Source organism: Phoca vitulina, unplaced genomic scaffold (genome assembly GCF_004348235.1).
Source record: "Phoca vitulina isolate PV1807 unplaced genomic scaffold, GSC_HSeal_1.0 scaffold22, whole genome shotgun sequence".
NCBI classification, from domain to species: domain Eukaryota; kingdom Metazoa; phylum Chordata; class Mammalia; order Carnivora; family Phocidae; genus Phoca; species Phoca vitulina.
In genome coordinates this window covers 46,522,896-46,537,956 of record NW_022589725.1, presented here as the reverse complement: position 1 = coordinate 46,537,956, position 15,061 = coordinate 46,522,896, and the positions used below count along the sequence as shown (strand labels likewise).

Sequence of the window (15,061 nt, the reverse complement as noted above, 5' to 3'; positions counted from 1 at the left end):
AAAGATAGTAGCTGTTTATTAATTGGTAAAAATATAGATCTCACACCTTAGAATTACAGAAATACCTTACTAAGGTAGAGTAAATATATTGTATTAAATACTTAAATATTTATTTTTTCAGCTACCAACCGATAGTTGACTACATAGATGCTCAGTTTGAGGCCTATCTCCAAGAGGAGCTGAAGATCAAGCGCTCTCTCTTTAACTACCACGATTCTCGCATCCATGTGTGCCTCTACTTCATCTCCCCCACAGGTCACTCTCTGAAGACACTGGATCTCTTAACAATGAAGAGCCTTGACAGCAAGGTGGGCTTGGAAAAGGACTCAATTTATCATGCTTTAATATTTATTTTGAACTGTTAAATACCTTTACAATATGTATATGTATTTTAATTTTTATTCTGTGCATTTTTAAAACATTTGGTAAGTTTCAATCTTAGGTTATTTTCCAGAGAAATTCAGTTTGGAAGATGAGCTGCAAAGAAAATACATTAACAAAACTTCAGTCCTTTTTTAAGTGATTAAATTGCATGGCAGAATTTATTTGACACTAATTTTACTTTATGACGCTGGTGAGAAGAAGTTCGTTGACAAAGATTAAGGTCTAATGTTTCATCATGTGTTATAATAAATTATGTTTTAATTTGAACCATACCAAGAAAACCTATTTTTGAATTTCTGAGCCAAGGAGTGATATATAAATTCAGGGAGCTATAAAAAAATAATATCTACAAATTAACTTACCTTTTTTTTTTTTTAAACTGTGTAAAAAGGTGGTTGAAGACTTCTATCTTGTACTAAAAAAACTAGTTTTCCCATAACCTCTGATGGTGTGAGAAATGCAGCTTTCATTATCCTGCCTAATGATTTTATGAGATAGGATTCAAGAAAAAGGGCATTCTCGCCAGTACTACTTTCTATATAGAAATCAGTATGGAAAGCATAAAGCTGCCAGTGAAGTTGTGATTGATTGACTTTTGGCTAGTTGCACAGTCCTCTGGCTTTAGCAAAAACTTGATGAAGCTTACATGATAGTCTCCTCATTTGCTCAGATGTTATAACCATTTATCCGTATTCTCATAGTTGAGTCTGATTATATGGAAGCTCATAAAATCCACATAAAACCAAGCGTGTGCGAGTTTGTCTTAGCTAGACAGAAGCAACATGATGTAATCTGTATAAACAGCATAGAATTTGGTGTCAGTGGAGGCTGGTTTTAAATACTGGCTCTGTCACTTAATAGCTTTGTGTTCTTTGGCAAGTTTCTATAGTCTCCTGAGCCTCAGTTTCCTCACATCTAAAATAAAAAATTAAGGAGAATAATACCTACATCGGGGGCAGATGTGAGTGTTAATTAAATTGATAGCTTGTCTTTTGTTCCTAAAAGCAGAATACTCCACTGCTTGACATGAAAGTTACCTTATGCAAACAGTGACAGGTTACCATCAGTGTAAAACATCTTTTTCCCTCCCCCTAATATACAAATAAACATATGTATAGCTTTCAGTGTAGCTTTCAGTCTGTGATGTACACTCCCAGCCTAATTATAGTGATATTCTTGGCTAGGAATGCCTGAGGTAGTCCCCGCAACTATATTATTCATAGCAAGCCCCACAGACATCCTCCCCAGGGCCAGTGTCATGGCTGGGCCCAGCCCTTGTGGCTCTTACTACAATCTTAGGATACACTTCAGGCAGATACCATCAGGGAACTTTGAAGAACAAGGTCTATATTACTTACAGGTCCTGGAGGGTACATAGCATGCTGAAGGGCCACACAATGAGGTCGAGTGTGAACCTGGGCTCTGCCTTTATTAGGGTTGAGGGTTGGGTGTCTAGGGTTTCATAAGTTCACTCTTTGTCGGCAGATTTAAAGCATAAGAGTGGGATTAGGGCATGCTCAAGTGGTCAGTTATCCAGGTCACCCAGGTTTTTTAAAAGGGGAATGTTATGGGTGGGAGTGGCTTTGTGCCTTATTCATTTGCTAGTAGCTGTGTCATACGGCTGGCAGTATGTTTATTCGACATGGATGTCTTTGAAATGAGTACCTTGACAATCAAAAGCTTAATGTCAGACACTTACACTACAGCGTGGTTTTGCTATTTATTGTGGAAGCAATTATAAGTTATTAACTTGGCATAATTTATTGACAGTCTAAGTATATAATGAAACCAAGAACTTGGCATCAAATTTTTATGTACTTTAATTTAGCATGAAAGCTGGTAAGTTTTCATGGGTAGATGAAAAAATCTTTATCTCCTGTGGAGCATATTTATAAGACTAATAAATCGAATATACATAGTAAGTGTGAAATTGGAGAAGAGCAAGAAATTTAAGAATAGAATTGATTTTTACTTTTCATTCTGAAAATTACATTGATATTTCACTCTCTTGATACTAGTTAGCTTGAAATTTTTCACTAAAACCAACTAAATAACCAAAAAAACCCAAAAAACAAACAAAAAAACCCCACAAACCTACAAACCCCTAGATTTGCGGAGACATCAATCTTTTGTGGGACTAATGTTGCAAAGTTGGTCTTTATGACCCCACATTTTTTCCTCTCTGGCCAGTGATAGGACTTTAAGGCTGAGAATGTCATGAACACTTTCAATTGGTATTCATAAAATTTCCTTCCTTCAACATCTAGGTAGAAGTCTCTCACACAGGGTGCAGATTGGATGGAGTCATTGGGGAGGGGATCTGCCAAAATGAGAGGCAGAAGAAGAAACTCGCCTGCTTCAAAGTTTTGCCCAGGGATCAATTACCCTGATTATTTAGTGCTTAGATTATTATTTTTTTTTCATTTTCTTTCTTTATTTTTTATTTTTTATTTTTTAAATTTTATTATGTTATGTTAGTCACCATACAACACATCATTGGTTTTTGATGTAGTGATCCACGATCCATTGTTTTCGTATAACACCCAGTGCTCCATGCAGTACGTGACCTCCTTAATACCCATCACTGGGCTAACCAATCCCCCCTCCCCCCTCCCCTCTAAAACCCTGTTTGTTTCTCAGGTCCATAGTCTCCCATGGTTCATCTCTCCCTCCAATTCCCCCTGCCCATTTTTCCCTTCCTTCTCCTAATGTCCTCCATGTTATTCCTTATGTTCCACAAATAAGTGAAACCATATGATAATTGACTTTCTCTGCTTGACTTATTTCACTTAGCATAATCTCCTCCAGTCCCATCCATGTTGATGTAAAAGTTGGGTATTCATCTTTTCTGATGGCTGAGTCATATTCCATTGTATATATGGACCTTCTTTATCCATTCATCTGTTGAAGGGCGTCTCGGCTCTTTCCACAGTTTGGCTATTGCGGACATTGCTGCTATGAACATTGGGGTGCATATGGCCCTTCTTTTCACTACATCTGTGTCTTTGGCGTAAATACCCAGGAGTGTGATTGCTGGGTCATAGGGTAGCTCTATTTTTAACTTTTTGAGGAACCTCCACACTGTTTTCCAAAGTGGATGTACCAACTTACATTCCCACCAACAGTGTAAGAGGGTTCCCCTTTCTCCACAACCTCTCCAACATTTGTTGTTTCTTTCCCTGTCCATTTTGGCCATTCTAACTGGTGTAAGGTGGTATCTCAGTGTGGTTTTGATTTGGATTTCCCTGATGGCTAATGATGATGAACATTTTTTCATGTGTCTGTTAGCCATTTGTATGTCTTCTTCAGAGAAGTGTCTGTTCATCTCTTCTGCCCACTTTTTGACTTGATTATTTGTTTTTTGGGTGTTGAGTTTGAGAAGTTCTTTATAGATCTTGGATACCAGCCCTTTATCTGCAGTGTCATTTGCAAATATCTTCTCCCATTCTGTGGGTTGCCTCTTTGTTTTGTTGACTGTTCCCTTTGCTGTGCAGAAGCTTTTTATCTTGATGAAGTCCCAAAAGTTCATTTTTGCTTTTGTTTCACTAGCTTTTGGAGATGTATCTTGAAAGAAGTTGCTGTGGCCGATGTCAAAGAGGTTACTGCCTATGTTCTCCTGTAGGATTTTGATGGATTCCTGTCTCACATTGAGGTCTTCCATCCACTTTGAGTTTATCTTTGTGAATGGTGTTAGAGAATGGTCGAGTTTCATTCTTCTGCATGTGGCTGTCCAATTTTCCCAGCACGATTTATTGAAGAGACTGTCTTTTTTCCATTGCATGTTTTTTCCTGCTTTGTCAAAGATTATTTGACCATAGAGTTGAGGGTCCATATCTGGGTTCTCTATTCTGTTCCATTGGTGTATATGTCTGTTTTTGTGCCAGTACCATGCTGTCTTGGTGATCACAGCTTTGTAATAGAGCTTGAAATCAGGCAACGTGATGCCCCCAGCTTTGTTTTTCTTTTTCAGCATTTCCTTGGCGATTCGGGGTCTTTATTGATTCCATACAAATTTTAGGATTGTTTGTTCCAGCACTTTGAAAAATGTCATTGGAATTTTGATTGGGATGGCATTGAAGGTATAGATTGCTCTGGGTAGCATAGACATTTTAACAGTGTTTATTCTTCCGATCCATGAGCATGGAATATTTTTCCATCTTTTTGTGTCTTCTTCAATTTCTTTCATGAGTGTTTTGTAGTTCCTAGAGTATAGATCCTTTACCTCTTCGGTTAGGTTTATTCCGAGGTATCTTATGGTTTTTGGTGCTGTTGTAAATGGAATTGTTTCTCTAATTTCTCTTTCTACAGTTGCGTTGTTAGTGTATAAGAAAGCAACTGTGGGCGCCTGGGTGGCTCAGTTGGTTAAGTGACTGCCTTCGGCTCAGGTCATGATCCTGGAGTCCTGGGATCGAGTCCCACATCAGACTCCCGGCTCAGCGGGGAGCCTGCTACTCCCTCTGACCCTCTCCCCTCTCATGCTGTTTCTCTTTCTCTCTCTCGAATAAATAAATAAATAAAATCTTAAAAAAAAAAAAAGAAAGGAAGAAACTGATTTCTGTGCATTGATTTTGTATCCTGCCACATTACTGAATTGCTGGATGAGTTCTAGTAATTTGGGGATGGAGTGTTTTGGGTTTTCCACATAAAGTATCATGTTGTCTGCGAAGAGAGAGAGTTTGACTTCTTCTTTGCCAATTTGAATACCTTTTATTTCTTTTTGTTGTCTGATTGCTGTTGCTAGGGCTTCTAGTACTATGTTGGACAACAGTGGCGAGAGTGGGCATCCTTGATGTGTTCCTGATCTTAAGGGAAAGGCTCTCAGCTTTTCCCCATTGAGGATATTCGCTGTGGGTTTTTCATAGATGGATTTTATGAGCTTGAGGAATGTTCCCTCTATCCCTATACTCTGGAGAGTTTTAATCAGGAAAGGACGTTGTATTTTGTCAAGTGCTTTTTCTGCATCAATTGAGAGGCCCATATGGTTCTTCTCCCTCCTCTTCTTAATGTGTTCTATCACATTGATTGATTTGCGAATGTTGAACCACCCTTGCATCCCGGGGATAAATCCCACTTGGTCGTGGTGGATGATCCTTTTAATGTATTGTTGGATCCTATTAGCTAGGATTTTGTTGAGGATTTTGGAATCCATATTCATCAGGGATATCGGTCTGAAATTCTCCTTTTTGATGGGGTCTTTGCCTGGTTTGGGGATTAAGGTAATGCTGGCCTCATAGAATGAGTTTGGAAGTTTTCCTTCTGTTTCTATTTTTTGAAACAGCTTCAGTAGAATAGCTATTATTTCTTCTTTGAATGTTTGGTAGAATTCCCCAGGGAATCCATCAGGCCCTGGACTCTTGTGTTTGGGGAGGTTTTTGATCCCTGCTTCCATCTCATTACTGGTTGTTATTGGCCTATTCAGGTTGTCAATTTCTTCCTGTTTCAGTCTTGGCAGCTTATAGGTTTCCAGGAAGGCCTCCATTTCATCCAGATTGCTCAGTTTATTGGCATATAGTTGTTGATAATAATTTCTAATAATTGTTTCTATTTCCTTGGTGTTAGTGGTGATCTCTTCTCTTTCATTCATAATTTTATTAATTTGGGTCCTTTCTCTTTTCTTTTGGACAAGTCTGGCCAGTGGTTTATCGATCTTACTAATTCTTTCAAAGAACCAACTTCTAGTTTCGTTGATCTGATCTACTGTGTTTCTGGTTTCTAATTCATTGATTTCTGCTCTAATTTTAACTGTTTCTCTTCTAATGCGTGGCTTAGGCGTCGTTTGTTGCTTTTTCTCTAGTTCTTTAAGGTGTAGAGTTAGTTGGTGAATTTGGGATTTTTCTGTTTTTTTGAGTGAGGCTTGGATGGCTATGTATTTCCCCCTTAGGACCGCCCTTGCAGTATCCCATAGGTTTTGGACCGATGTGTTTTTGTTCTCATTGATTTCCATGAATTGTTTAAGTTCTTCTTTGATTTCCTGGTTGACCCAAACATTCTTGAGCAGAGTGGTCTTTAGCTTCCAAGTGTTTGAATTTCTGCCAAATTTTTTCTTGTGATTGAGTTCCAGTTTTAGAGCATTGTGGTCTGAGGATATGCAGGGAATAATCTCAATCTTTTGGTATCGGTTGAGACCTGATTTGTGACCAAGTATATGGTCTATTCTGGAGAAAGTTCCATGTGCGCTCGAGAAGAATGAGTATTCTGTTGTTTTAGGGTGGAATGTTCTGTAAATATCTATGAGGTCCATCTGGTCCAATGTATCATTCAAAGCTCTTGTTTCCTTGTTGATTTTCTGCTTAGATGATCCGTCCATTGCTGAGAGTGGAGTATTGAGGTCTCCTACAATTAACGTATTGTTCTCAATACGACTCTTTATTTTGGTTAACAGTTGGCTTATGTAGATGGCTGCTCCCATGTTGGGGGCATAGATATTTACAATTGTTAGATCTTCTTGCTGGATAGACACTTTAAGAATGTTATAGTGTCCTTCTGTGTCTCTTATTACAGACTTTAGTTTAAAATCTAATTTGTCTGATATAAGAATTGCTACCCCAGCTTTCTTTTGAGGTTCGCTGGCATGGAAGATAGATCTCCATCCCTTCACTTTCAGTCTGGATGTATCTTTAGGTTCAAAATGAGTCTCTTGTAGACAGCATATGGATGGGTCCTGTCTTTTTATCCAATCTGCAACCCTGTGCCGTTTTATGGGAGCGTTTAGGCCATTCACGTTGAGAGTGATTATTGAAAGATATGAATTAATTGTCATCATGTTGCCTGTGAAGACGTTGTTTTTGTAGATTGTCCCTGTAATTTTCTGTTGTAGATCACTCTTGGGGTCTTTCTCCTTTTATAGAACCCGCCTTAATATTTCTTGCAGGGCCGGCTTAGTGGTCACATATTCTTTCAGTTTCTGCCGGTCGTGGAAGCTCTGCATCTCTCCATCCATTCTAAATGAAAGCCTTGCCGGATAAAGTATTCTTGGCTGCATGTTCTCATTTAGTACCCTGAATATGTCTTGCCAGGCCTTTCTGGCTTGCCAGGTCTCTGTGGATAGGTCTGACGTTATTCTGATGTTCCTCCCTCTGTACGTAAGGAATCTCTTCCCCCAACTGCCCTTAAGATGGGTTCCTTGGTTCTAAGATTTGCAAATTTTACTATTACATGCTAGGGTGTTGGCCTGTTTTCCTTGATCTTAGGAGGGGTCCGCTCTGCCTCTAGGACACGAATGTTTGTTTCATTCCCCAGATTAGGGAAGTTCTCAGCTACGATTTGCTCAAATACATCTTCTAGGCCTCTCTCTCTCTCCACTCCTTCCGGGATTCCAATTATTCTGACATTCGAACGCTTCATGGTGTCACTTATTTCTCTGATTCTATTTTCACGGATTCTGAGTTGTTTTTCCCTTTTTATCTATTATATTGTCTTCCAGGTCGCTTATTCATTCTTTTGCCTCAGTTACCCTAGCTGTTAGATTATCTAGATTGGATTGGATCTCATTGATAGCATTTTTAAGTTCTGCCAATTCACCTTTTATTTCTGCCCTTAGAGACTCTATGTTGCCATTAATTGATTTCTCCATTCTAGCCATTGTCTTCACAATTGCTAGCCTGAATTCCATCTCCTACATCTTGGTTATGTCTGCATCCATTTGTAAATCTGCAGCATAAGTCATAATCTCTGAGTCTTTTCTGTTTTGGGGGCTCCTTCTCCTAGTCATTCTGTTGATGGGTGTTTGAGGGAATGTATAGAGTCCAAATTATTGACCAGAACCCAAGCAAGATGCACCTGTTTTCTTGGGACCTTAGGGTTGCTGGCCTCTTGTTTTCCCAGCCTGTCTTCTGGGGGAGGGGCCTGCCGCGCTGTTACTCAGGCAACCCCGTTTGGGCGGAGTTGCCCTGTGCCCCTGTGGCAGGGGATGGGCTCAGTGGGAATCAGTCTTTGGGGCTTTTGTTCTCTGGCACCTTTCCCTGGCGGCTTTCCGTGTCTCTTCCGTGAGTCAGAGCAGACGAGACCGTTTCCAACCCTCTGCCTCAGAGCAGAGAGATCGCAGTCTGTTCTTCAGTGAGCTCTCCAGGCCACACTGTCTCCGTTTCTGTCCGTGCTGCTATAAACTGCAGCGTCCTGGGTTGTGTGCCTCTCCGCAGCACTCTCAGTCCTGCCTCCAGGTCGGAGCATGTCTCTGCCCTTTGTGCTTCCAAAACCGCCAGCTGCTCCCAGTTTGCGGGCGCGTGACCCCACCACTCCGGGTTTCCGCCCCAGGAGCTGCAGTTCGCAGGTGCGACCCCGCCACTCCGGGTTTCCACCCCAGGGGCTGCCCTAAAGTCCTTTCCCCGCTGCTACCGGTCTGCGAGTCTGTGCCCGTCCGCATCGCGCGAGGCTGTCACTCACCGGCGGTGTAGGATCCCCATGGCCAGGCACCCTCCCAGTGCCGTTTATCCTCCGATATCTGCCCGCCGAATCACGGCTCCCCGCTTCGTACCTCAATTTTATGTGATAAAATTATAAGAGACTTTGAGAAAGAGAAGAAAATATAAGATTTCTAACCCTAAATTCAAATGTAAGATTAATCTTATGAGAACTCTGCTTTTTAAAAGCAGTTACTATTAAGGCCAGCATCTGTAGGAATGATTGTGTAGGGGAATATGGTGGTAGTGACAGCCAGCGATGATCTGGGTTAGGAGTTGGCAAGCTTTTTCTGTGAAGAACTAGGTAGTAAATACTTTAGGCTTTATAGGCCATATGGTCTCTGATGTAACTACTTATCTCAGCTATTGGAGAATGAAAGTGGCTCTGGATAATATGTAAATGAATGGGTGTAGCTGTGTTCTAGTAAATATTTATATTAACAGACAATGAGCTGGCCCATAGTTTATTCATCCCCTGATCTAGGTTAAGGAAGTTTGTCAGAGACTGAGTGGTTTTGAATGCAAAAACTACAGAGTTAAAAAATAAATCCTCAATTATGAGATTTTGTTTTTCTTTATTGTCAATAGGTGAACATTATACCAGTGATTGCCAAAGCAGATGCAATTTCTAAAGCTGAATTACAGAAGTTTAAGATCAAGCTCATGAGTGAATTGGTTAGCAACGGTGTTCAGATATATCAGTTTCCAACAGACGATGAAACTATTGCTAAAATCAATGCTTCAATGAATGTAAGCTCCTAGTTGAATGTTAATTCTGTTTACATGTGAAAAGAGTAACTTGTAAGTGACATTCCTACTAACACTTTAACTTGTGTCTTCTAAAAAGACTTCACACAAGGTGAATTTTCAAAAAGTTCAGTATAGGAAAATGTGTTATTTTCTAGAGTTGGAAAAAATATATGAGAATATATTTTTGAGCATATTTTCTTTCCTCTACTTTCACCTAAATAAAATGATACATTGGTGAGGCTGGGATACTCCTTTTGTGGCACCATACTTACTAATTGCCTTAGAAAGATGCCTTTTATCCTGTCTTTAAAAAACATGTGAAGTCTTTATATTCTCCCTCAGAATGCTTTGGAATCTTAAAGTCCTTAAGGATATCTTTCTAATCTGATATTTAAGCTCAGTGTCCCTTATAGTGTCACACGTACATATTAAACATTCACATAACTTTTCATTTAATACGACTAAAGATGGCTAAGTTCTTTGTGATAGTTTCTTTAGGCTACTAAATTTCTTAAATATCTGGTTATATTTTGAAGGGTCATTGGTTTTGACTTAACCGTATGTTCTTGTGGGAGATATTAACCTCCCTGAGACTGTTAACTTACCTACAAAATTGGGTTAATACGTACAGTTGGGTTGTTGTGAGGGTATAGTCTTTGTTCACTGCCCAACACAGTGATATTCAGTAACTGTTCCTGCCATGTCTCCTTTTCCTTTTCTGATTTTTCATTAAGATACTTTAAATTTAAAAAGCTGACTAATGTAAATGAAGTGATCTCAATACCTATGTGTTATATTGTCTTTAGATCTAATTTTATTTTTTGTGCCCACTTGGAATAATTTTTCAGAAAGGGACAATTAAGACACCAAATGTCAATTATTAAATATTAAATATAATACTTAAAACTTTTACATTAGACTTTTCTCCTATATTAATCCTCAGCTTCAGACAGACCAGTCTACTCTCTGTTCTCTACATCTAGCTATTATGTATTTGTTTAAAATCTTCTCCTTACCTAAGTTAGTTCTTACTCTCCTTGATCCATCTCTGGTTTGGGTTATATCTTTCTGCTCACAGTGATCCCTTACTCCTCTAAGTTTATGTAACATTTACTATCTTTAGCACTAGTTTGGGACTTAAATATTACTTTGTATTAGTATCATGTATCTGTGCACACACTAAATATAGATATATATTTTAGTTATTTATTTTGTGTGTGTGTGTGTATGTGTGTAATTTCCTCAACATTATTTTTGTCTTTTAGGGCAAAAATTCTATACTACAATTTTTTTTATTCTTATAGCATGATACCTTGCATGTGGGGGATTCTCAGTGAATAATTTTCTTTACAGAGCCTGAAATTTACTTTTATAGAACAGTTGGCACATATTCACTACCAAGTTTTAAAATTGGAGGTATAGGGGCACCTGGGTGGCTCAGTTGGGTAAGCATCTGCCTTCAGCTCAGGTCATGATCCCAGGATCCCGGGATCGAGTCCTGCGTCAGGCTCCTTGCTTAACAGGGAGCCTGCAGCTCCCCCTACTTGTGCTCTCTCTCTCTGACAAATAAATGAGTAAAATCTTAAAAAAATAAAATAATTTTAAAATAAATAAAATCAGAGGCATAGCAGATCATTTGATTTTAATAACTCTGTTATTTAGTAAATTTTCTCTAATCTGTTATTTTCATAAAACTTTTTTAGTTGGTCATTTATCACAATAGCATGAGATATGATTTGGTATCATGGTTCCTTTCCAGGGACATTTGCCATTTGCTGTTGTAGGAAGTATGGATGAGGTAAAAGTTGGAAATAAGATGGTCAAAGCTCGCCAGTACCCTTGGGGTGTTGTACAAGGTAAATGAGATGAATGATGACTAGGAATATGTTTGTCACCTAACAGTCTGAAAGTTGCATTCAGTGCATTCTCTGAGTTGATGCTTATTTTGGGTTATGATTTGGTTATCAGAAGAGTGGAATGTGTTCTGTTTTGGCCAAGTATGTGGAGGCTGGGCAGAGTGTCCCCATTTTCTCCATTATACCACACACATTTTGTGCCTGGTATGCCAAGACATTCAGAAAGTGGAAAGCACTAGTCAGAACAGAATTTGCGTATAAATACTAGTGTTTAGACATGATATATAAATTAATTACTAGGTAATTCTAGGCACAATAAACCATCTTGTACATTCATGTATTTCTAATCACCAAAGTATCGCCAGCTGTTTCCAAAACAAACTAGTCAGCCAATTAAAAAATTTTAGGATTTATGTAGCATTGTAATGATTAAGTAATTAGTACTATCTGGTTCATTCACTTACTTGTGCTTTTATTACTGGGGAATGGATTCCCTACTAGTACTGGTTTCCCAATACTGCTGCTTTTTTAAATTGACAGATTTGTAGTTAATAAAAATATTAACAAACTTAACATTTTTAATATATAAAAAATACAAAAATAGTAATTGTACTTAAAACTGTTGGTTACAGTTACACAATTACTTGTAGTCTTCTGGTTACCCTAACCCTAGAAGAAGGGCCATGTAAGGAGAACTAAGTGTATTTATTCACTAATCTTGAATGGTGTCAAACACAGCATCATAAATGTGGCATTGTATAAAAAGAATTTGATAATTACAGCATGTACAGATGGCATCTTGAGTATGCAGAATTACTACTTTGAAGTTTTAGTAAAATAATGTTACAGACTCTTTTTAAGCACTTTGTAAAATGTCCTAAGGATGGTTTGTAAACTGCCAACAAAATATTTGTGAAATAACTGGAGCATATGGTAACATAATATAATGTATTTCTTTCCTGTTTATCGATTGCCTACTAAATTTAAAGCAATTTCCCAATCTGTTCATTTAAATTGCCTATAATTCAGTGTGTATAATGCAAGAGTTTCTTCCTTGGGTACTTATATAAAACAATCATAGGTATTAGGCTGATCATTTCACTGTTATTTCGGATGTGTTTTTATAGATTCTTTCATTCAACAAATACCGTGTGCCAGGAATTAAAAATTGGTATTGCTGTTTTCTTGTTTTTCTGGCTAGTGGAAAATGAAAACCACTGTGACTTTGTAAAGCTCCGGGAAATGCTCATTTGTACAAACATGGAAGATCTGCGAGAACAGACCCACACTAGGCATTATGAACTTTACAGGCGTTGCAAACTGGAGGAAATGGGCTTTACAGATGTGAGCCCAGAGAATAAGCCACTCAGGTAACAGGGGATTTCTGTGAGAAGCCAACCAAAGAGGAAGTTAGAGAGGATTGTACCTTGTTATATATCCAGGATGCTGGAGAATGTGGTTTTCAGAAATCTGGCAAACCATGAAGTAGAATCATTTGCTTATGATTAATTATTGTGCTTCTCAGATCACTTGAGGCCTTCTTGCTTTTGAAGGGTCTCTAATACCTCATCTGACTCAAAGAGTTTAAGAAAGAACATAATGGGGCGCCTGGGTGGCTCAGTCGTTAAGCGTCTGCCTTCGGCTCAGGTCATGATCCCAGGGTCCTGGGATTGAGTCCCACATCGGGCTCCCTGTTCGGCGGGAGGCCTGCTTCTCCCTCTCCCACTCCCCCTGCGTGTGTTCCTGTTCTCGCTGTCCCTCTCTCTGTCAAATAAATAAATAAAATCTTTAAAAAATAAAAAAAATGAATAAAAAGAACATAATGGCAGAAGCCCATTATCTCAATACATGCTGAAATGAATAAGTAAAGGAAAGAACTCTCATTATTTGGTTTTATGTTGTATTTTTCTGAAAAAGATAAAAGTATATTTATCTGTTCTTCTAAAAGAAAGTTGGAATGTGAATCATATTAAACCAAAAACAAAACAACCTTGGTTTTTATCTTGATGAAAGTTTGAAATTAGTTAAACTTAGGAAAATGTCTTATAAAGGAAGAATGAAAGTGCTTGTAGGGAATCAGAGATTAGACTGTTTCTTAAAATATTACAGGGTACTTGTAAGAATTTTAGAGCCTGATGACCTTCTTGTTCAGTAATTACAGCATTCAGTGTTATAAACTTGCTGGGTAATTTTATGTACTGCCACATTCCTGACTTTTTTTATTATTAAGGTATGTAAACATGAAACTCTAATCCTTAACCTACTACATCAAATTTGATTTGATGTAACATTCCAGAATAGTTTTTGCATGGAGGAAAGCATGAGATCTTTAGGCAAAATACTCTTTAAAACTCTGTTGTGGAACTAAGGATTTCTTTTCTATTTCATTATTTGTATTTCTGTCATTTCCCTGACTGTTAGTATTTGTAGTAGAGTAAACACAAAAAGACGGAGAAGGAGAACATTAAATCAGTGCTGCCATTGCATATGACCTTTGGGAAGATTTAATAGTAGATGAGGTTAAATTTTTAAATTTTTTAATCTATGGATTTAATTAGTGTTGTCGCTCTAGTAGTATGATAAATTAAGAATTATATGTACTTGGGCGCCTGGGTGGCTCAGTTGGTTAAGCGACTGCCTTCGGCTCAGGTCATGATCCTGGAGTCCCGGGATTGAGTCCCACATCGGGCTCCCTGCTCAGCGGGGAGTCTGCTTCTCCCTCTGACCCTCCTCCCTCTCATGCTCTCTGTCTCTCATTGTCTCTCTCGCAAATAAATAAAAAAAAAAAAATCTTAAAAAAAAAAAAAAAAGAATTATATGTACTTAACCCTCCTCACCAATTTCACGCATGCTATGCTTTTGATTACAGGCCAATCTGATAAAATTATTTTCTCTATTGAAGATTTGGCTTCGCTAGTGTTTCCCAGAGGAGGCTTACTTCTCGTTCTTTCAAATTTGAGGGTCAATTCAGAGGTCTCAGTGTACATTACTAAGACATGAATCCTGAGTGAGAGCAAGTGGGACAGCCTTGAAGTACTCTGAGAAGAGGGATTCAGGTTGCCTGGTGAGTCAGTCATCAGGCATCTGTGGAAGATTAAGAAATGTGGGTTCAGAATTTCCAGGGATGGAGCCCAAGAATCTGCATTTAAGTTAAAATTTCAGTCATTCAGCAGATATTTGCTGTTTGTCTCCCATTGGTTCCACACACTGCTAGTCAGTGATATGTAAGCACTGTGGGATTAAACAGAAACTCTACCTTACAGAATTTCTGGGGTGGAGGTGGGAGGACACTCTGGCCCTTTGTGGAAAATAGAGTCAGGGTGCTGCTACAGTAGTCCTGGTGAGACCATAAAGGCTTGGGGTAGAGTGGTAGTGTAGAGGTGGTCAGAAGCACATTTAAGACATCTAATTTGAAGGTAAAATTCATAGGACTCATTGATGGTTTGGATATGGGATGTAAAGGACAGAAGAATCAAGGATGACTCCAGTCACTGAAAAATGACCTGAATTTGGCTGAATGGTGGTAATATTTACTGATATGAGCAAGACTGGGGAAAGGATAGATTTTAGGGGTTATGGTTGATAATTGAGAGGTTTTGGACATGTTAAATTTAAGTTGCTTATTAAATACTACAGTGAAGAGACGCCTGGGTGGCTCAGTGGGTTAAACAT

General features: G+C 38.6%; 1 protein-coding gene across 1 annotated transcript in view; it reads left to right on the top strand.

Annotated features, from left to right (window-relative positions):
- Positions 1 to 15,061, top strand: part of SEPTIN10 (septin 10) — a 70,608-nt gene that overhangs the window by 35,712 nt on the left and 19,835 nt on the right. Inside the window, exons 5-8 of the mRNA XM_032419392.1 lie at positions 122 to 308; positions 9,372 to 9,533; positions 11,293 to 11,389; positions 12,591 to 12,759. Of these exons, the coding sequence (XP_032275283.1) occupies positions 122 to 308; positions 9,372 to 9,533; positions 11,293 to 11,389; positions 12,591 to 12,759 (615 nt within the window). The remainder of the gene's footprint in view (positions 1 to 121; positions 309 to 9,371; positions 9,534 to 11,292; positions 11,390 to 12,590; positions 12,760 to 15,061) is intronic.